Source organism: Garra rufa, chromosome 18 (genome assembly GCF_049309525.1).
Source record: "Garra rufa chromosome 18, GarRuf1.0, whole genome shotgun sequence".
NCBI lineage: Eukaryota > Metazoa > Chordata > Actinopteri > Cypriniformes > Cyprinidae > Garra > Garra rufa.
In genome coordinates, this window is record NC_133378.1 from 41,442,184 (window position 1) to 41,464,719 (window position 22,536).

The 22,536-nt window shown below is 35.1% G+C and overlaps 1 protein-coding gene and 1 long non-coding RNA gene across 2 annotated transcripts in view; both read right to left on the bottom strand.

Moving 5' to 3' along the window:
- The window catches only part of calcrl2 (calcitonin receptor-like 2), a 41,812-nt gene extending 24,662 nt beyond the window's left edge, over positions 1-17,150 (bottom strand). Inside the window, exons 1-3 of the mRNA XM_073822785.1 lie at positions 17,062-17,150; positions 4,453-4,541; positions 3,277-3,442 (exon numbers count right to left, since the gene is read on the bottom strand). Of these exons, the coding sequence (XP_073678886.1) occupies positions 3,277-3,442; positions 4,453-4,506 (220 nt within the window). The 5' untranslated portion in view covers positions 4,507-4,541; positions 17,062-17,150. The remainder of the gene's footprint in view (positions 1-3,276; positions 3,443-4,452; positions 4,542-17,061) is intronic.
- On the bottom strand, positions 12,658-14,922 carry LOC141290452 (uncharacterized). The gene is made up of 3 exons (XR_012340152.1): positions 14,804-14,922; positions 14,436-14,525; positions 12,658-13,646 (listed from the first exon to the last, which is right to left on the bottom strand). It is a non-coding gene; the product is annotated as an uncharacterized lncRNA (long non-coding RNA).
- Positions 17,151-22,536: the final 5,386 nt, after the last annotated feature.

A 22,536-nucleotide genomic window follows, 5' to 3' on the forward strand; every position in this document is an offset into this window, starting at 1 on the left:
ACAGACATATATATATATAGATAGATGATAGATAGACAGACAGACAGACAGACAGACATATATATATAGATAGATGATAGATAGACAGACAGACAGACAGACAGACAGACAGACAGACAGACAGACATATATATATAGATAGATGATAGATAGACAGACAGACAGACAGACAGACAGACATATATATATATAGATAGATGATAGACAGATAGATAGACAGACAGACAGACAGACAGACATATATATATAGATAGATGATAGATAGATAGATAGATAGATAGATAGACAGACAGACAGACAGACAGACAGACAGACAGACAGACAGACAGACAGACAGACAGACATATATATAGATAGATGATAGACAGATAGATAGACAGACAGACAGACAAACAGACAAACAGACAGATATATATATATAGATAGATGATAGATAGATAGATAGACAGACAGACAGACAGACAGACAGACAGACATATATATAGATAGATGATAGACAGACAGACAGACAGACATATATATAGATAGATGATAGATAGATAGACAGACAGACAGACAGACAGACAGACAGACATATATATAGATAGATGATAGACAGATAGATAGACAGACAGACAGACAGACAGACAGACAGACAGACAGACAGACAGACAAACAGACAAACAGACAGACAGACATATATATAGATAGACAGACAGACAGACAGACAGACAGACAGACAGACAGACAGACAGACAGACAGACAGACAGACAGACAGACAGACAGACATATATATAGATAGATGACAGACAGACAGACAGACAGACAGACAGACAGACATATATATATATAGATAGATGATAGATAGACAGACAGACAGACAGACATATATATATATATAGATAGATGATAGATAGACAGACAGACAGACAGACAGACAGACAGACAGACAGACATATATATATATAGATAGATGATAGATAGATAGATAGATAGACAGACAGACAGACAGACAGACAGACAGACAGACAGACAGACATACATATATATATATAGATAGATAGACGATAGATAGATGATAGACAGATAGATAGACAGACAGACAGACAGACAGACAGACATATATATATATTAGGGGTGGAACGGTACATGTATTCGTTTCGAACCGAATCGGTACGGGGGTCACGGTTCGGTGCATGAATTTAAACGGAGAATACACGGTATGAAAATAAAAAAAAAACTTGCCTGCAAAATAATTAATGTAATGCGGAACTACTGTTAGATACGCGGGTTCTTTAGGGACAGCTAATATTTAGCCCCGCTTTAGCTCTGAAGCTCTGATTGGCGTCGATGCAGCCGAGCTCCGCCTATGTATGCGGTCTATCAGAGCCCGTCTACATTCTCTGGCACTCTGCAATTTTTTGTCAGCTCGACGGTCCATCATTGTGGTCCAGGGATTTCCTGAACTTTATGATTTGTCAAGCCCCCATTATTTTGACGCTAATAGAAGAAACAATGCATGGAGACGCATAGGCTTGGAGCTAGAGCGCAGCTGATGGTTGCTTAGAAACGGCAGACGCTTCCGGAGCGCAAGCGCTCGAGCGCTTTGTTGATCAGGAAGAAAGCGGCGCGCCTAGCGTTTTTCACGCGTTTTTAGGCGCGACATGTGAACTGCCCCTTAGATCGCAAGTTTGGGAAAACTTCGCTTTTCCAGTCAGTTACAGTAGTACAGGCGAGAGAGTGGTGGAAAAGACGAGGACTGTGTGTTGCCGTTGTTCAGCGGTTGTTGGGTATGTGAGTGGAAATACATCTAATTGCCTTCTGCATTTTTGTTTTGCTTTTCCCTCCACTGTACCGAAATCATACCGAACCGTGACGTCTGAATCGAGGTACGAACCGAACCGTGACTTCTGTGAACCGTTCCACCCCTAATATATATATGAATAGATAGACGATAGATAGATGATAGATAGATAGACAGACAGACAGACAGACAGACAGACAGACAGACAGACAGACATATATATATATATATAGATAGATGATAGATAGACAGACAGACAGACAGACAGACAGACAGACAGACAGACAGACATATATATATATAGATAGATAGACGATAGATAGATGATAGACAGACAGACAGACAGACAGACAGACAGACAGACAGACAGACAGACATATATAGATAGATGATAGACAGATAGATAGACAGACAGACAGACAGACAGACAGACAGACATATATATAGATAGATGATAGATATATAGATAGATGATAGATATATAGACAGACAGACAGACAGACAGACAGACATATATATACACAGACAGACAGACAGACAGACAGACAGACAGACAGACACATATATATATATATATATATATATAGATAGATGATAGACAGATAGATAGACAGACAGACAGACAGACAGACAGACATATATATAGATAGATGATAGATATATAGACAGACAGACAGACAGACATATATATATATAGATAGACAGACAGACAGACAGACAGACAGACATATATATATATATAGATAGATGATAGACAGATAGATAGACAGACAGACAGACAGACAGACAGACAGACATATATATATATAGATAGATGATAGATAGACAGACAGACAGACAGACAGACAGACAGACAGACATATATATATATATAGATAGATGATAGACAGACAGACAGACAGACAGACATATATATATATATAGATAGATGATAGATAGATAGACAGACAGACAGACAGACAGACAGACAGACATATATATATATATAGATAGATGATAGATAGATAGATAGACAGACAGACAGACAGACAGACAGACAGACAGACAGACAGACAGACAGACATATATATATATATAGATAGATAGACGAAAGATAGATGATAGACAGATAGATAGACAGACAGACAGACAGACAGACAGACAGACAGACAGACATATATAGATAGATGATAGACAGATAGATAGACAGACAGACAGACAGACAGATAGATACAGTAGATAGATAGATAGATAGATAGATAGATAGATAGATAGATAGATAGATAGATAGATAGATAGATAGATAGATAGATACAGTAGATAGATAGATAGATAGATAGATAGATAGATAGATAGATAGATAGATAGATAGATAGATAGATAGATAGATAGATAGATAGATAGATAGATAGACAAACAGACAGATATATATATAGGTAGACAGATCAAGCCAATTCAACAAAATACTATATTGATATTTTTAAAAAGAACAAAGACTAGACAAGTGTCTGACCCGGGTCGCTGCGGGGCGGTTCGTATATGATCTTCAGGTAACACTCGAACTGGGCCGAGAGGATCTGCTCACGCGTCATGCTCAGATCAGAAGAGGATGCTGGGATATCGCTCACCTGCTCCGCTGACATCATCGCCACCACCAGCCCTTCCTCACCGACACATAGCTGCAGCAGAAAACACCAATACAATTTACACATTTTAAATAATAAAATGTTTTTCAGTTTTAGCATTAGTAATTCTACTAATTTAATCAATCTGGGTAATCTTGTGTGATTTTGTAATTAATTCTATTATTTATTGTTGTAGTAACTTAAAAACTTAAATTTAGTTAAACTTAAAATAAAATAAAATGTATCTAATGTAATATTTATTTTTTAGCTAGTTACCAAAGCAACATCATATTTCTTTGGTGTAACTTGAAGTACTAAAATAACTTATTAAAATTATTATTATTATAAAAATATATATAACTTTTTTTAAATATATATTTTTCGGTATTTATTACTTATTTATGAATTAAGGTTAATAAATGAGAGCTTGTAAAGTGTTTAAATTATGTTTTGCAACTATACTATATATTATTATTTCATATAAGTAGATTTATTATTAAATTATTACTTTATTACTAAATGTACAATTATATGTAGTATTAAATATCTAAAATATAACAACTTATTATTAATAAATATACTTTTAAACAACTTTATTTTTTTAGTTCTATAATTTATTTCTATTTCATAACACACATATGTAAACACACACACACACACACACACACACACACACACACACACACACACACACACACACACACACACACACACACACACACACAAACACAAACACAAACACACACACATGTTGGGTTTACATGTTTTATGGGGACATTCCATAGGCGTAATGGTTTTTATACTGTACAAACCGTACTTTCTATCGCCCTACACCTACCCTACACCTAAACCTAGCCCTCACAGGAGATTGTGCATACTTTTACTTCATCAAAAAAACTCATTGTGCATGATTTATAAGCCTGTTTCCTCATGGGGACCTGAGAAATGTCCCCACAATGTCAAAATCTACTGGTATTCCTATCCTTGTGGGGACATTTGGTCCCCACAACGTGATGAATACCAGGTACACACACACACACACACACACACACACACACACACACCTGTGCGTCCAGCAGTGTTATGAGCAGCAGCAGGACTGACGGGTTTCTTGTCATGATGATCTGATGGTGGCGCTAGAGAGCATCTGTGTCTATGGCAAAACAAAACAAAAAAATAGCATTTTAATACTGCTAACAAACATAAAATATTATAATAAACTAGATTAAAAAAAAGTTTGTAGAGACAAACTTTAGGTTGGCTTGAGAAAGCCTAGCTTGAAAGTTTAAAGCAGCCGCAAAAGCTTAAAGTTTTGAACGTCATAGATAGATTAGATGATTAGCATGTTGCTAACATGATTAGAATGTAGTTAGCATGATTCTAACATTTTTTCTAGCATGTTTAGTATGTTTCTAGCATGATTAGCAAGTTACTAGCATGTCATTAGCAAGTTTCTAGCATGATTAGCAAGTTGTTAGCATTTTGCTAGCATGTTTCTAGCATAATTAATGTTATTTGTCATTATCAAGTTGCTAGCATTTTCTAAAATGATTAGCAAGTTACTAGCATGTCATTAGCATGTTTCTAACATGTTTAACAAGTTGTTAGCAGGTTTTCTAACATGTTTCTATCATGATTAGTAAATTGCTAGCATGTTTTCTAGGCTGACTAGCAAGTTGCTAGCATGTTTCTAACATGTTTCTAGCATGATTAGCAAGTTGCTAGCATGTTTCTAACATGATTAGCAAGTTGATAACATGTTTCTAGTCTGACTAGCAAGTTGCTAACATGTTTCTAACATGATAAACAAGTTTCTAGCCTGACTAGCAAGTTGCTAACATGTTTCTAACATGATAAACAAGTTTCTAGCCTGACTAGCAAGTAGCTAACATGTTTCTAACATGATTAGCCAGTTGTTAGCATGTTTCTAGCCTGACTAGCAAGTTGATAACATGTTTCTAACATGATTAGCCAGTTGTTAGCATGTTTTCTAACATGTTTCTAGCCTAACTAGCAAGTTGCTAACATGTTTCTAACATGATTAGCCAGTTGTTAGCACGTTTCTAGCCTGACTAGCAAGTTGCTAACATGTTTCTAACATGATTAGCCAGTTGTTAGCATGTTTCTAACATATATCTGCTAATCATGCTAGAAACATGCTAGCAACTTGCTAGTCATGCTACAAAACAGGCTAGCAAATTGCTAATCATGTTAGAAACATGCTAACGACTTGTTAATCTTGCTAGCAACATAATAGTAACTTGCTTATCATGCTAAAATGTGCTAACAACTTGATAATCAAGCTAGCAACTTGCTAATCATGTTTTCAACTTGCCAATCATGCTAGAAACAAGCAAGCAACTTGCTAATCATGCTAGACACATGTTATCAACTTGGTAGACATGCTAATCATAGACACATGCTAAAAACTCGCTGATCATGCTAGCATCATGCTAACAACTTGCGAATCATGCTAGAAACGTGCTAGCAACATGCTAGTCATGTTAGTCATTCTAGAAATATGCTATATATCAAACATTAAGCTTTTAAAACTACTTTAAACTTCAAACTATTTCAGACTGAAAACCCTCAAACTTAAAACTTGGAAATCTTTTTCAACTTTTTAAACTTCGTAAACTTTTTTTTAACCGTTCAAACTTTTTAAAACTTTCCAGTCCCGCTTTCTCAAGCCAACTTCAAAGTTCGTCTTGACAAACGTTTTTTTAATCTAGTTCTAATTGCTAGATAGTTAAATAGATTAGAAATATTAGAATGTTAGTTTGAATGGATTAGAAATAGTTGATAGAAGGGAAGCTTGATTGAGTCTCAAGGGATTCTGGCAGTTTAAATTTGAATTTTGACAGTTGGAATTTGAATAGTGTTGACTCATTTGAACATTCCCTCAATGAAAGTCTATGGGATTATTATGATTTTTAATCTTTAATTTTACGAAAACTATAAGTCGGATCAGTCTGAAAAGATAAAGCACACTAAGTGAGATCAGTCTGAAGAGCTGGGCTGAGTTTGGAGCTTCTAACTTGATAGCTCTTGGAGTAGCAGCATTCAGAAATTTAGTCTAAGAAGAATAACAATAATAAAAAGCTTAGTATAGTAGTATAGTGCAAATTTTTTTTTAAAATAATAATAATAATAATAATATTTCCAGCTCCAGAGCAGCCAATGCTTTGACGTCTGTAGAATTGAGTGAATCTGTAAGTGTAGTCTGTTACTGATTACAAATGACAGAAATAGATAGTAATGGATTACATTCCACATTTTAAGTTATATAGATTACTTTTAGATTACTTTTGCCCTAGTTTATCATATTGAGCACTGTTGAGCACGGGACGTTCATGAGAACACGCTTGTTTATTTAGTGAGAGGATGTCGCTCTCAGTCTATAAACACAGCGGTCAAAGCCCTACGGCCGCAGATTCACACCACACACCAATAAACGTCTTCAGCTTCCACCAAAGAAAGAAATGTATATATTTCTGTAATAAACTACTGTTTACCCAGGAGTCGCTCATAACAATAATAACGTCACTGTTTGTCCAGTTCGATTGTGTTTGCAGTGAAAGAAAGGAAACACGTGGAGTGGATTATTATCAGCTGCCTTTTTGTAATAAATGTGGGTCAAATTACTAGACTATTTAAGCTACAGGACAGAATGGGCAGTGGGTAGTTGGTTGGTTGCTGTGTGTGTGTTATTTGGGCTGTGTGAAGCGTTTGAGTTAGCGTCTCGAGGGGCAGAAACGAGTGTTTGTGAACATTATACAGCCTGTCTTTCCCATGAGTTTAAGGTCAAAGGTCACGGTCATGAGAAACATCCACTGCACAAACGTCCCAGGATCTTTAATTACTGCAGTAAACCACCAGAGGATGCATGTTTTTTTTTTTTTAGCATCACAAGAATGACATGTAACTAATAACTGTTTATAAATATGATCAAATGTTTGATATATAAATAATATAACAAGATGTTAAAACATTTCGAAACACTAGTATTAAATTTTAAATAATATTTATATAGATAATATATTTAAAAATCAAAAACTTCTCAGTGTATATTTAATCTTTAAATATGAAAATATTTAAATAGTATTATTTGAATATTAAATATTTTAAATATATTTAAATAAATATTCAATGACGTCTGACTGTAGATCTTAAGTTAAAAGCTACTGCAAGTTGATTAGCAAGTTGCTAGCATGTTTCTAACATGATTAGCAAGTTTCTAGCATGTTTCTAACACGATTAGCAAGTTGTCAACATGTTGCTAGCAAGTTTCTAACATAATTAACATGTTACTTACATTATTATTAGCATGTCATTAGCAAGTTGCTAACATGTTTCTAGCATGATTAGCAAGTTTCTAACATTTTTCCAACATGATTAGCAAGTTGCTAGCATGTTTCTAGTATGATTAGCAAGTTGTTAGCATGTTGCTAGCACATTTCTAACATAATTAACATGTTACTTATATTATTAGCATGTCTTTAGCAAGTTGCTAGCATGTTTCTAGCATGATTAGCAAGTTATTAGCATGTTGTTAGCATGTTTCTAGTATGATTAGCAAGTTACTAGCATGTCATTAGCATGTTTCTAGCATGATTAACAAGTTTCTAGCATGTTTCTAACAAGATTAGCAAGTTGTCAACATGTTGCTAGCAAGTTTCTAACATAATTAACATGTTACTTACATTATTATTAGCATGTCATTAGCAAGTTGCTAACATGTTTCTAGCATGATTAGCAAGTTTCTAACATTTTTCCAACATGATTAGCAAGTTGCTAGCATGTTTCTAGTATGATTAGCAAGTTGCAAGTTTCTAGCATGTTTCTAGTATGATTAGCAAGTTGTTAGCATGTTGCTAGCACGTTTCTAACATAATTAACATGCTACTTATATTATTAGCATGTCTTTAGCAAGTTGCTAGCATGTTTCTAGCATGATTAGCAAGTTATTAGCATGTTGTTAGCATGTTTCTAGTATGATTAGCAAGTTACTAGCATGTCATTAGCATGTTTCTAACATGATTAGCAAGTTGCTAGCACATTTGTAATGTTTATATCACGATAAGTTGCTACCATGTTTCCAGCGTGTTTCTAGCATGGCTAGCAAGTTGCTAGCACGTTTCTAACATGTTTTAACAAGTTGATAGCACGTTTCTAACATGATTAGCAAGTTGCTAACATGTTTCTAGCATGATTAGCAAGTTGCTAACATGTTTCTAGCATGATTAGCAGGTTTCTAGCAAATTTCTAACATGTAACTAATAATTGCTTATAAATGGAGAAATATTATCAAATACATACGTTTGATGTAAAAAGATTTTATTAAATAATATAACAAAAAGTTGTTAGAAATCACTAGCGTTACATTTCGAAACACTAGCATCAAATTTTAAATAATATTTATTAGGGATGCACCGGTTGACCGGCCATAAATCGAAACCGGCCGGTTTTTGCATCTAACGCGCGATCGGCAACCGGCCGGTTTTCGTTTTTATCCCGGCCGGTTTTTTTCCGGAAGTGTGTACGCGGGCCGCGGCATTCGATTCATTCAGAAACATGTCACTTGTGTGGCGTTTTTTCGAAATCTGTGAGCAGGACGTGAAGATTGCAATCTGCAATGTCTGCAAAGGACAGCCGCTTTTCTGTGCTCGCTGAAGTTGCGCAAGCGTACCTGTCCTCGCCCTGCACAAGCGCAGACAGCGAACGTTTGTTCAGCTCAGCTTCTCACGTGACAGATGAAAAAAGAAACAGACTCACTTGTGACAAAGCTGAGATGCTTATTTTTGTAAAAAGCATTACTTTACTTTTGAAAAGCCAAAAATAAAAGTCTGTTCTGTTAAGAATGATTATTATTATTTTACATTAAAATGCCTGTTGGCTTGCTGTTTTACTTTACTAAAAGCATGTTTTACTTATTAAACTGTATTTACTTTCATATTTTTTTATTTATTATTTAATTTCAGATGTCAGATGCTATTGATTCAATAGCCAAAGCCAGATTGGCCTGTTAAATACTAAATAAACATGTTGTTTATGTTGTTTACTTGCATAACTTCTTGTTTTTGAAAAAATCGGAAATCGGTATCGGAATCGGCCAGCTTGCTTGTAAAAAATCGGTATCGGAATCGGCCATGAAAAATCATGATCGGTGCATCCCTAATATTTATGTAAATAATGCCGCTCGTCGTATTTTTAATGTTTAAATATGAAATTTAAATTTAAATAGTATTATTTGAATATTACATTTATTTAAATACATGTATATAAATATTAAATGACGTCTGACTGTAGATCTTAAGAAGTGAAAAGCTTCTGGTTCCTCATGGAGAAAGTTATTTCAGTTCTGAGGAGCAACAGGAAGCAGAAAGAGAAGAGAGGCCTGACTTCCTGTGCTGTCTGTGAGTTTCCGTCCTGCTCCGTAACACGAGGATAAAAATAAGCCATTGTTGCACCTGCACAAAACAGACGAAACCGACAAAACACCTCCAAACACCTCAGTGTCCACTAGAGACGGACGATCGCTCCGAATCAAACCCTCACTCAATCCAGAGGAGATTCCAGAAAACAGGACCATGATGTTGATATTACAGAGTCGAACCGCCGCCAAAACCTGATCAAACGCAATCCTGAGAAACTCTGGCGGATCATTTTACATTCAGGCTCATTATTCAAATGCCTGATGGATGACAAACCTGAAGAGAAACAGCTGATCACGTGCACATCATCTACAATCATACATGTGTGTGAGTTCATGTGTGTGTGTGTGTGTGTGATACGTCCTTAGTCAAAGATTATAAGCTTTTTTTATTTTCCCATTGCTGAATCCAAAAATAACAGTGTATGACTGGAGGAGAGCCAGAAAACTACAACGCAGAGAGAAAGAGACCAAACACACACACACACACACACACACACACACACACACACACACACACACACACACACACACACACACACACACAACAGTACTTCATTACCTGACACATCAAATATTGAAACTATTTTTACATAAAACAAGCTAGAATGGTCATACAATGTCAGTAGAAAATGTGGTGCTGCCTGTGCTTGCTGGGGCATTGTGAGTGGTTGTTAGAGCATTGTTGGGGTGTTCTGCGTTGTCAGGGTGTTTTGGGTGGTTGCTGGGGTGTTGTCAGGGTGTTCTGGGTTGTTGTTAGGACGTTGTTGGGGTGTTCTGTGTTGTCAGCGTGTTTTAGGTGGTTGCTTGTGCATTGTTAGGGTGTTGTGAGTGGTTGTTAGAGCGTTGTTGGGGTGTTCTGCGTTGTCAGGGTGTTTTGGGTGGTTGCTGGGGAATTTTCAGGGTGTTCTGGGTTGTTGTTAGGGCGTTGTTGGGGTGTTCTGTGTTGTCAGCATGTTTTAGGTGGTTACTGGGGCGTTGTGAGTGGTCGTTAGGGCGTTGTTGGGGTGTTCTGTGTTGTCAGGGTGTTCTAGGTGGTTGCTGGGGCATTGTTAGGGTGTTATGAGTGGTTGATAGGTATTCTGAATGGTAGGGTGTTTTAGGTGGTTGCTGGGGCGTTGTTAGGGTGTTGTGAGTGGTTGTTAGAGCGTTGTTGGGGTGTTCTGCGTTGTCAGGGTGTTTTGGGTGGTTGCTGGGGAATTTTCAGGGTGTTCTGGGTTGTTGTTAGGGCGTTGTTGGGGTGTTCTGTGTTGTCAGCATGTTTTAGGTGGTTACTGGGGTGTTGTGAGTGGTCGTTAGGGCGTTGTTGGGGTGTTCTGTGTTGTCAGGGTGTTCTAGGTGGTTGCTGGGGCATTGTTAGGGTGTTATGAGTGGTTGGTAGGTATTCTGAATGGTAGGGTGTTGTCAGGGTGTTTTAGGTGGTTGCTGGGGCGTTGTTAGGGTGTTGTGAGTGGTCGTTATAGCGTTGTTGGGGTGTTCTGCATTGTCAGGGTGTTATGAGTGGTTGCTGGGGCATTGTCAGGGTGTTCTGGGTTGTTGTTAGGGCATTGCTGGGGTGTTCTGCATTGCCAGGGTGTTTTAGGTGGGTTCTGGGGCATTTTAGGGTGTCCTGGGTGGTTGGTAGGACATTGGTGGAATGTTCTGGTGGGTGGTCGGGTGTTGTCAGGGTGTTTTGAGTGGTTGGTAGGCTGTTGTCAGGGTGTTCTGAGTGGTAGGGTGTTTTCTAGGTGTTCTCAGTGGTTGTTCTTGCAATGTCAGGGTGTTATGAGTGGTTGCTGGGGCATTGTCTAGATGTTCTAGGTGGTTGATGGGGCGTTGTTAGGGAGTTCTGTGTTGTCAGTGTGTTCTACATTGTCAAGATGTTCTGGGTGGTTGGTAGGGCATTGTCAGGGTATTCTGGGTGGTTAGTAGAATGTTCTGGTGGGTGGTAGGGCATTGTTGGGGTGTTCTGAGTGGGATTTTAGATTTGATTCTAAACTTTGAATCAAAATGTGTGTACATAAAATTAAAATGAAACTATAAAAGGTGCACATCTTTTGCATCAATAAAATGTGATCAGATTATGCTGGTTTCAATAGTTGGCCGTTCATTTGACATTAGAAAAATATAATGTACACCATTGCAATCGCAATATTTAGTGATTTAGCCTGAGATACAGGACATGCCATTATTTACTGTCTAGGGTCTGGATTGCAGTGGAAATCCCTACTGATTCTCTAGGATGGCGTTTGGATGCGGGACAGTGATCTGTTGAGCCAAATGAGAGACCTTGACCTGTTACAACTGTGAAATCTCCCTATATGGAGCAATCAAGGAAACACATCTGTAACATTCAGAATACAGCATGAATCAGCATCTAAACCGGACTGAGGTTTTTTTCCAAACGCTAGTGAGCTCCCCACATGAGCAGATGCATACACTGTAAAAAGTTTGCTGTAAATTTTACAGTAACTTACTGGCAGCTGGATGCCAGTAAGTTACTGTAAAAATGTTTACAGTATTAATACTGTAAGTGCATTTACAGTACTAAAAGGTCTTTACTGTAATTTCATTTACAGTATTTTTACTGTAATTTCATTTAAAGTATTTTTACTGTAATTTCATTTACAGTATTTTTACTGTAATTTCATTTACAGTGTTTTTACTGTATCTTCAATTACAGTATTTTTACTGTATTTTCAATTACAGTATCAGTACTATAGAGTTTATTTTCATTTATTTTAAACATTTTTTACCTGTAAAAACAATCCAATTAACCTACAGCACTGTAATTCAAGATTTTTACCACCCCAACCCCATAAAAATCACAATAACTCATAAGCATTAGTTCTGATAATATTCTTTTTAATTGTTGAACATTTTCTTTTTAAAAGTACAGAGACTTTGTATCATGGCAAACATACACATACTGAAAAGCAAAAATAAGTAAGTACACTACCAGTCATAAGTTTTTGAACACTAAGATTTTTTTAAAGTATTCTCTTCTGCTTACCAAGCCTGCATTAATTTGATCCAAATTTAATTTATTCCTTTGATCAAAGCTGAATTTTCAGCATCATTACTCGTCTTCAGTATCACATGATCCTTCAGAAATCATTCTAGTATGCTGATAAACATTATTTAATTTTTAGATTTTTCAGGATTCTTTGATGAATAGAAAGATATTATTTAGCAAGGATGATTTAAATTGATCAAAAGTGATAATAAAGACATTCATAATGTTACAAACTATTTCTGTTTCAGATAAATGCTGTTTATCTGAACTTTCTATTCATCAAAGAAACCTGAAAAAAAATGTACTCCACTGTTTTTAGCATTATAATAATTTCAGCAACATCATAATAATAGTTTTTGAGCAGACAATCAAATTATTAGAATGATTTCTGAAGGATCATGTGACTGCAGTAATGATGTTAAAAATTAAGGTTTGATCACAGCAATAAATTACATTTTAAAATATATTCAAAAAGAAAACAGTTATTTTAAATAATAAAAATGGTTCAAAAGTGTATTGTTTTTGCTGTACTTTGGACCAAATGAATGCAGGCTTAGTGAGCAGAAGAGACCTTCTTTAAAAACATTTAAAATCTTACTGTTCAAAAGCTTTGTCTGGTAGTGTAAATAAAATAAAATCATACAGTAAAAATGTGTTTGTGTTGTGTTAAATTTTAGTAGTTTTGAGTCAAAGTTGACAAGCTCTCTGATGAGAAACGGCAGAATGGGATTCAGGCTGATGCTTGTTGTTTGCACCCTCTTTCCAGAAGTCCATCTGATCTGTGACTGTCAATGCATTTGCTGCCACAAAGGTTGACTGTCTGAACAAACCTGCAAGCACAAGAAAAACAGTGTTTAAAGAATTTGCCTCAACTGTCAAACTTGGTGCTGTATGCATTTAAAAAAAAATAATGATATACTACATACGAACGCAGTAGTAAGAAAAAAAACTGAAGAAACTTTTTCTTGAAATTTTTTATAAAGAATTTTATGAATGGGTCAGTAAGTCACTGATTCTAGGTGTTTAAAAAAGGTAAATTCATTCAGTAATGAAACACTGCTGTGTGCAGAGATGCACAACATGGCTTTGTTAAGAACCGTTTTTACTAAATGGAGCAAAAAGACAATATTTTCTTCTTGATTTAAATCACTTAATATTACATTCTTGTTTATTGAATTTTGTTGCCCTGACACTTAGTAAAGTCTGCCACAGACCATGCTAAATGCTAACCAATCTGTTCATATAAACATTCTAAACAGGTGTGTGTTTCCTAGAAAGTCTGTGCATATAATAGGCCTACTATGATTAAAAATCTATATTTGTTGTTTTACAGTAACAATAATCTAAATTGACAGACAGTAAGATTGCTATTATGAATTTAAAGGTTACAGTAAGTTAAAGATACCTGAAGCAGCTGCATTTTGCTGTTTAAATGCTGGTTTAATAGAAATAATTTTAATGCGCATGCAAACTCAATCTTGATGGTAATAAAAACATTCCCAGGAAATAAATGCCTTACAAATGTGTACTTTAAATACAATATAACTTGCTTAGGATAAAAGCATCTGAAAAATGCATGAATGTAAATGCAATGTAAAACAAAATATGTTTTAGGTTACCTTATTCTGCATGTCTGTAAAATGGACAGCTGGCTGTATGATGATTCTGCCCCTGATGGTCAGCATCCAGTAAGTGCTTGGAGAAATCTCCTGTAACAGACAGTGTCACAACACCCTTTTAGTGTTACTATAGTTTATGATCAGAAAAGACAACTACTGTACAGTAATAAAATTTACATTTTTAATAAAATAAACATTTATAATATTTATTAGCAAAACTTGCTATATTAATATATTGCTAGCTCGTTACTCTCTTTAAAAAGTTAACCTGTTCTGCAAGTCAGTGGAGAACAGCAGCCTGTGACTAATTTGGCTAATTTAGTAACGTTAACATTAACTTAGTTAAATTGATGAAAGGGGAAGCTCACCTGTTGTTTGCACCGCGACGACGGCAATCACCAGAAAAGACTCTAATACACCTCCGATGCAGACGACATGACCACGAGAACACAAACTTGAAAATAAAACACAAAAGATGCAGTTAACCGCGGTGTTCAGTTTTACCTCAGTGTCTCATGTTAGCGCGCTGTTTATGTCACGTCTGTCACTGAAGGGACCGTCTATAAAGTTACATACGACATTCATACACACATTTCTTACTTAAACATCATTTGAAGAGAATTACCTTGCTAGCTATAAAGAGGCAGTGTTTAAAAGATATTATGCTGCTCTGTGACTAACGTTAAGTTTGTCAACTTCGGCTTACTGACATTATTAACTTACCAGTTCATGTTATCGTCGATACTATGGCAGTCATTCACAGAAGAAGATCCAAAATACACCTCCGCGCTCCGACGTTACAGACGACATCCAGACCAGAAACTTGAAAATAACAAACAAAAGAAGGGCTTGAAAATACAGTTTAAAATCTCCACAGAAACAGTGGTGTTGCTTAACGCACTTTACCTCAGTATTTCACCTCAGTTTGCTGTTAAGCTTGAGTAAGTGCTCGTCAGACGAACTAACTTGCATTAAAGGGCAGCCGAATATACAAACGTGTTTCTCAGTTTAAATAAAGTTTATTTCGACTAATATAGGTCACCTTAATTTACTCACCAGTCCATGTTTTCACCGTTATGGCGGCGCCCCGGCCGTCAGTCAGAAAAAAAAGGCTACCGACATGAAAAACACGATGAATATTGTTAGTTTGCTGTTAACAAGTGAAAACAATTTAAAATTGTTCAGTTTTTCATAAAACAGAAATAATATACTAACCTTTTTGTCGAGTTATTGATGCAACATTTCTCTTTTGTCCTTTTTACCGCCACTTCCTCTCAACAGGAGAAAAAAAAAATCTCCCTTGCCATTGGTCAATTTTTCGCGGGCAAGTTCACTACTGTAAACGGATTTACAGTAGTGGAGAATTACAGTAGTGATCATATATTTTCCCATAATCCTTTGCAGTTTACAGTAAAATACTGTATATACATTTTACAGTATCTTACTGTAGATATTACAGTAAAATACTGTTCAAATTACAAAAATCGGTTACAGTGTACTACTGTAATTCAAATCAAATGCGATTCACACAAAAAAATAATTCCAAAAGACACCTTACTAAGCATACTGCTAAATGATAAACACAATAGTCAAATAAGCATATAAATACACAGTACACAACAAAAACATTATGTAATTAGACTGAAAAAATTTAAAATTAACATTTTTAGACTAAATATTCTAGTATACATTAGTATTGAACTGTAGTTTCATCTTATGAAAGAATGTGTAACATTTCCTTAAAATTTGGCCAAAACAAGCCAGTATGATTAGAAACATGCTTATGATGCCTTAAAAGCTGTCCTATGTAGGATGCACTCTAGGTTTTGGAACAGAGCCACATTGTTAAGATAAAAATGTACATTTTATTCTTATAATGACTAGATATACACAAATGACACATTAGCAACCATGTTGCATTGCAATTTGCACCTCTTTAGAAATTACAAATATCTAGTTTGCTAGATTAAAGCCACAAAGTAAACTCACAAATTGAGTTCTTTCGAGGTTGCGAAAGCGATGGTGTAAAACACACAGACCCTATTAATACACCAAACAGCTGCCTGGCAGGGCAACATGTCCTAGCAGTGCAGGGTGGGCACTGTGCCTTACGACACCTGTGATGCCTTTTTAGTGCCCTTGAAAGTGCACATGGCTGAGATGTTCACTACAGACCCCTCAACACACACATGCACAGCCAGACTGACCACAAAATATTAGTGCAATACCAGCATGCTTCTTAATAATTAGAATATTAATAAGCCACATGGATATTGACTATATATTATTCTGATAGTCTAAAAAAAAATGCAGTCTGTATTTTAAAATATCAATTCTCTATTATTTCATAAAAGCACTGTTAATTGTATCATAGAACTTAAAACAAAGAAATAAGCATCTTATATTAATCGTTCTGTACCATTTACTAAATACATTCAGCTCGTTATTAAATTACTATTAGTTTTTCAACGAGTTAAGCACCACCAGAGATCTGACCAGCACGTTTTACAACTGATTTCAAAGTTGCTACGTTCATAAGACAACACAATTAAAGACTCAAATCAAGAATATAGAAAGAAAACCACACAATAAATGAGAAATAATGAAAGCAGGGAAGTTTTCGTACCGTTCCGGTGTGTGAGAGGCTCGTGTGTGTGTTTGGTCCTCATGAGCGTCTGACGATCTGCGGCTCTCTGAGGCGATCATAGGCGGCGCGTCTCCACCCCTGATACACGGATATAAACGCTAAATGAATCATCTGCTCTAATTATATTACATTTGTTTAATTATCAATATCAGGTATTTTATTTATTACAATTCAGTTGGTTGTTTGAAACAAATTATGTAAGTAGCCTGTTGGAGATTCACTGCAGTAGCTCGGGATGTTTGTACAACTGCGCCACTTGCTGTCAAAACACGGCCATTGGTGATAACCATATGCTTAAAATCAGTAATAAAGTTTCAAACTTAATCAAGTAATAGTAAAAAACCCACTAATCCCCACAGGGTTATTTTTTTCTTTTAAGAAACATTAAGAATACCACATGAAAGCATTACAGAGGTCTGTACAACTGAAATTGTATGTGTTTAATACGTAGATATAACTATAGATAAATGGATTAGTCTACAGCAGCGGTTTTAAAGATGTTTTCTTTGGATTGTTTGACTAAGGACTATTTGTCTTGGTGACAGGAGCTTCCAGTGCAGAGGAAAGTACTGTTATACCAAAATATAACCTCATTAATTTGTGTTTCCTGCTAGATAAATTTCACAAACATAAAAAATTGTCTCTAATTCTCCTTTTCTTTATTCAAAGTTGACGTAGACAATTGTATGGAACATTTCTAAACTCTGTTTTTCCTCTATATTAATCCTATTTGTCCTCTTAAGGTGTACATTTATAACCTTTTTTGTTACTTTAACAATTAACACATCCCTTACAAAATATTACACTTTTACTATAATAAAAAACATGGTTAATTTTTTGTTAAAATTTTTTAATCAAACGGATCTTAATCAAATGATTTGCAAACTCTTTCAGAAGTTCGGATCCTAATCAAATGATTCGCGAACCCGTTACGAAGTTATGATCTTAATCAAATGATTCACATTACGAAATCCCACTCTGAAACAAATGATTCGCGAACCTGTTACGAAGTTCGGATCTTAATCAAACGATTCCCGTTACGAAATCCCGCTCTGAATCAAATGATTCGTGAACCTGTTACGAAGTTCGGATCTTAATCAAACGATTCCCGTTATGAACTCCCGCTCTGAATCAAATGATTCACGAACGCGTTACGAAGTTCGGATCTTAATCAAATGATTCCCGTTACGAAATCCCGCTCTGAATCAAATGATTCGTGAACCTGTTACGAAGTTCGGATCTTAATCAAACGATTCCTGTTATGAACTCCCGCTCTGAATCAAATGATTCACGAACGCGTTACGAAGTTCGGATCTTAATCAAATGATTCCCGTTACGAAATCCCGCTCTGAATCAAATGATTCGTGAACCTGTTACGAAGTTCGGATCTTAATCAAACGATTCCTGTTATGAACTCCCGCTCTGAATCAAATGATTCACGAACGCGTTACGAAGTTCGGATCTTAATCAAATGATTCCCGTTACGAAATCCCGCTCTGAATCAAATGATTCGTGAACCTGTTACGAAGTTCGGATCTTAATCAAACGATTCCCGTTATGAACTCCCGCTCGGAATCAAATGATTCACGAACGCGTTACGAAGTTATGATCTTAATCAAATGATTCCCATTACGAAATCCCACTCTGAAACAAATGATTCGCGAACCTGTTACGAAGTTCGGATCTTAATCAAACGATTCCCGTTATGAAATCCCGCTCTGAATCAAATGATTCACGAATGCGTTACGAAGTTCGGATCTTAATCAAATGATTCCCGTTACGAAATCCCGCTCTGAATCAAATGATTCGTGAACCTGTTACGAAGTTCGGATCTTAATCAAACGATTCCCGTTATGAACTCCCGCTCTGAATCAAATGATTCACGAACGCGTTACGAAGTTCAGATCCTAATCAAATGATTCGCGAACCCGTTACGAAGTTATGATCTTAATCAAATGATTCCCATTACGAAATCCCACTCTGAATCAAATGATTCGCGAACAGGTTACGAAGTTCGGATCTTAATCAAATGATTCCCGTAACGAAATCCCGCTCTGAATCAAATGATTCGCGAACCTGTTACGAAGTTCGGATCTTAATCAAACGATTCCCGTTATGAACTCCCGCTCTGAATCAAATGATTCGCGAACCCGTTCCGAAGTTATGATCTTAATCAAATGATTCCCATTACGAAATCCCGCTCTGAATCAAATGATTTGCGAACCTGTTACGAAGTTCGGATCTTAATCAAACGATTCCCGTTATGAAATCCCGCTCTGAATCAAATGATTCACGAACGCGTTACGAAGTTCGGATCTTAATCAAATGATTCCCATTATGAACTCCCGCTCTGAATCAAATGATTCACGAACGCGTTACGAAGTTCGGATCTTAATCAAATGATTCCCGTTACGAAATCCCGCTCTGAATCAAATGATTCGCAAAACCATTATGAAGTTCGGATCTGAATCAAATGATTTGCAAACCCATTATGAAGTTCGGATCTGAATCAAATGATTCGCAAACCCATTATGAAGTTCGGATCTGAATCAAATGATTCGCAAACCCATCACGAAGTTCGGATCTGAATCAAATGATTTGCAAACCCATTATGAAGTTCGGATCTGAATCAAATGATTTGCAAACCCATCACGAAGTTCGGATCAGAATCAAATGATTTGCAAACCCATTATGAAGTTCGGATCTGAATCAAATGATTTGCAAACCCATTATGAAGTTCGGATCTGAATCAAATGATTCGCAAAATGAATATCTCTTTTGATCGGCTTTTGCTAGAGAATCGAGTTTGAATCAATTGGAGCAGTTCCAGCGTAAACGACTCACTCAGTTGAATCAGTTTGTCTGTTTGTCCGGTTTTTCGCGTCTTTAGCCATGTTTACACAAAACTAGCTCGCTAACTTTATGATATTAACTTATACAGTATAAGCGAAGTATGACGTTTACAAATAAAATATTAAAGTTTCATTCCAAAGATAACTGCTTTTCTTGTGGAAACATCCAACACAAATATAAGCTACAAACAAACACGACGAGCTGCAGCTCAAAAAACATGTTAGACGGAAACATTGTGCATTATGATAGAGTTTGCAGCTTAATTTACTATATTAAATACCATTGAAGTTTGATTTGTCAGTGTATTTTGTAGTGAATATTTGAGAAATGATTGTTTTATCTGATTGTAAGCCATATAGAGTGATTGTCAATGTAAAAAGAGCAAAAGGGAGAAGCAGATGAACACGAAATAGATACTTAGATGTTTTAAGAAGCATACACACACGTTTTTGTATAAAGCCACCCAAGTTCTCAAACATTTAACACACTCCAGACTTAATAAATATCAATCTCTAATATCTGTGAATTTCCGCAGGCTGTAAACATCCTCAATATCTTGCTGTGAGCGCGAAGTGACTCAAGTTTATATGGAAAATCTTTATTGGTTTGTGACTTCAGAGCGTTTGGTGTCGTTTGGTGTGTTTGTGGCTTGATTATTCTGTTCCTCTCAGACTTCAAATCAAAGCTGCTTTATGAGACAATTTCACATTTATTCACATGGATAGAGATATCAACACTATAAACACTGCTAATGAAGACCTTCTGCTCATTCACATTCAGTTTGTTGTGTTTATTCATCATCTGATGCCACATAGTGTATGAATGAAGCCGTAACAGCCATTAATGCAAACCCTAGCCTAATATATATATAAAGAAATTAACAATAGTTGACAAATAGATGTTAAACACTGAAAGTCATTGTTCAGATTTAGTGCATTGTGTAAAACCAAGTCATTCTACTGTTGGTTTATTATGTCGTTTATGTTATTTCCGTTCAGAAACCCTCAAAGCTTCATGCTGGCATCATATTAGGCATCTGTTCTGGTCATGTGACGTGTGTTAACTATATGAGAACTCACACACACACACAATTTTCCACTCTTTGGTTTTTCCTACCAGTAGCAGATGATTGTAATTGAGATACAAACAGTCTGATTAAGAAAAAAGCAATTTGTTTGTAACCTAAAATGAACCTAAAACAGTTTATAAGTCTTTTGATGTGTGACTGTTTTATTAAAGCCATGGCAGGATTATAGCAGATGAAAACTAAAACCATAAAAACAAGTCTGTTACTTGAAATAAACAAAAGTTACCTTCAAGAATCGGCTACAAACACATCTCTTCCATCTTTATTTGATGCTCTAACTCTAGCACTCTCTATTCTAATTCTATTCTTTAAAAAAACTTGTCCTTTTAGACTTATACTTGTTTTAACTGCTCGTTTTCTTAAAATAAAGATTTTGATTGCTTCCATTGTTTGTTTTTATGTCTAAATGCAAATGTAAAACTTGTACTGAAATAAGTTGAACTAAAACTTAAATAAAAAAAACCCTGATATTTAAAATAATAAAAAAAAAAATGACAAACAACAAAATTACTAAAACATTAACTAAACTTGAAATGAAAACAGAAAATATAGAAAAAAATAAATATTAATTAAATATATGACCCTGGATCACAAAACCAGTTATAAGGGTCATTTGTTTTTAAAATTAGGATTTATAAATAAATATAAATAAGCTTACTATTGATGTATGGTTTGTTGGATAGGTCAATATTTGGCCGAGATACAACTATTTAAAAATGTCTGGAATCTGAGGGTGCAAAAAAAAAAAAAAAAAAAAAGAAAAAGAAAGAAAGAAAAAAAAAAGAAAGAGAAAATCACCTTTAAAGTTGTCTAAATGAAGTTCTTTGCAATGCATTTTACTAATCAAAAGTTAAGTTTTGATATATTTACGGTAGGAAATTTACAAAATATACTCATGAAACATGATCTTTAGATAATATCATAATGATTTTGGCATAAAAGAAAACTCAAAAATTATACACTTTAAAAAATAATTGCAAAAGCATTCAACAAAATGACTAAAATTATAACTAAAATTATACCCAGTTTAAAAAATAAAGTTGCAAAAGCATGCAACAAAATGACTAAAACTTTAACTAAAATTATACACACTTTAAAAAATAAAATTGCAAAAACATGAAACAAAATGACTAAAATATTAAATAAAATGTATCTAAAATTATACACACTTAAAAAAAAAAAAAATTGTAAAAGCTTGCAACAAAATTACTAAAATATTAAATAAAATCAATCTAAAATTATACACTTTAAAAAATAAAATTGTAAAAGCATGCAACAAAATGACTAAAATTATAACTAATATTATACACACTTTAAAAATAATAATTGCAAAAGCATGCAACAAAATGACTAAAATTTTAAATAAAATTAATCTAAAATTCTACACTAAAAATAAAATTGCAAAAGCATGCAAGAAAATGACTAAAATTTTAAATAAAATTAATCTAAAATTATACACACTTAAAAAAAATTGTAAAAGCATGCAACAAAATAACTAAAATTATAACTAATAT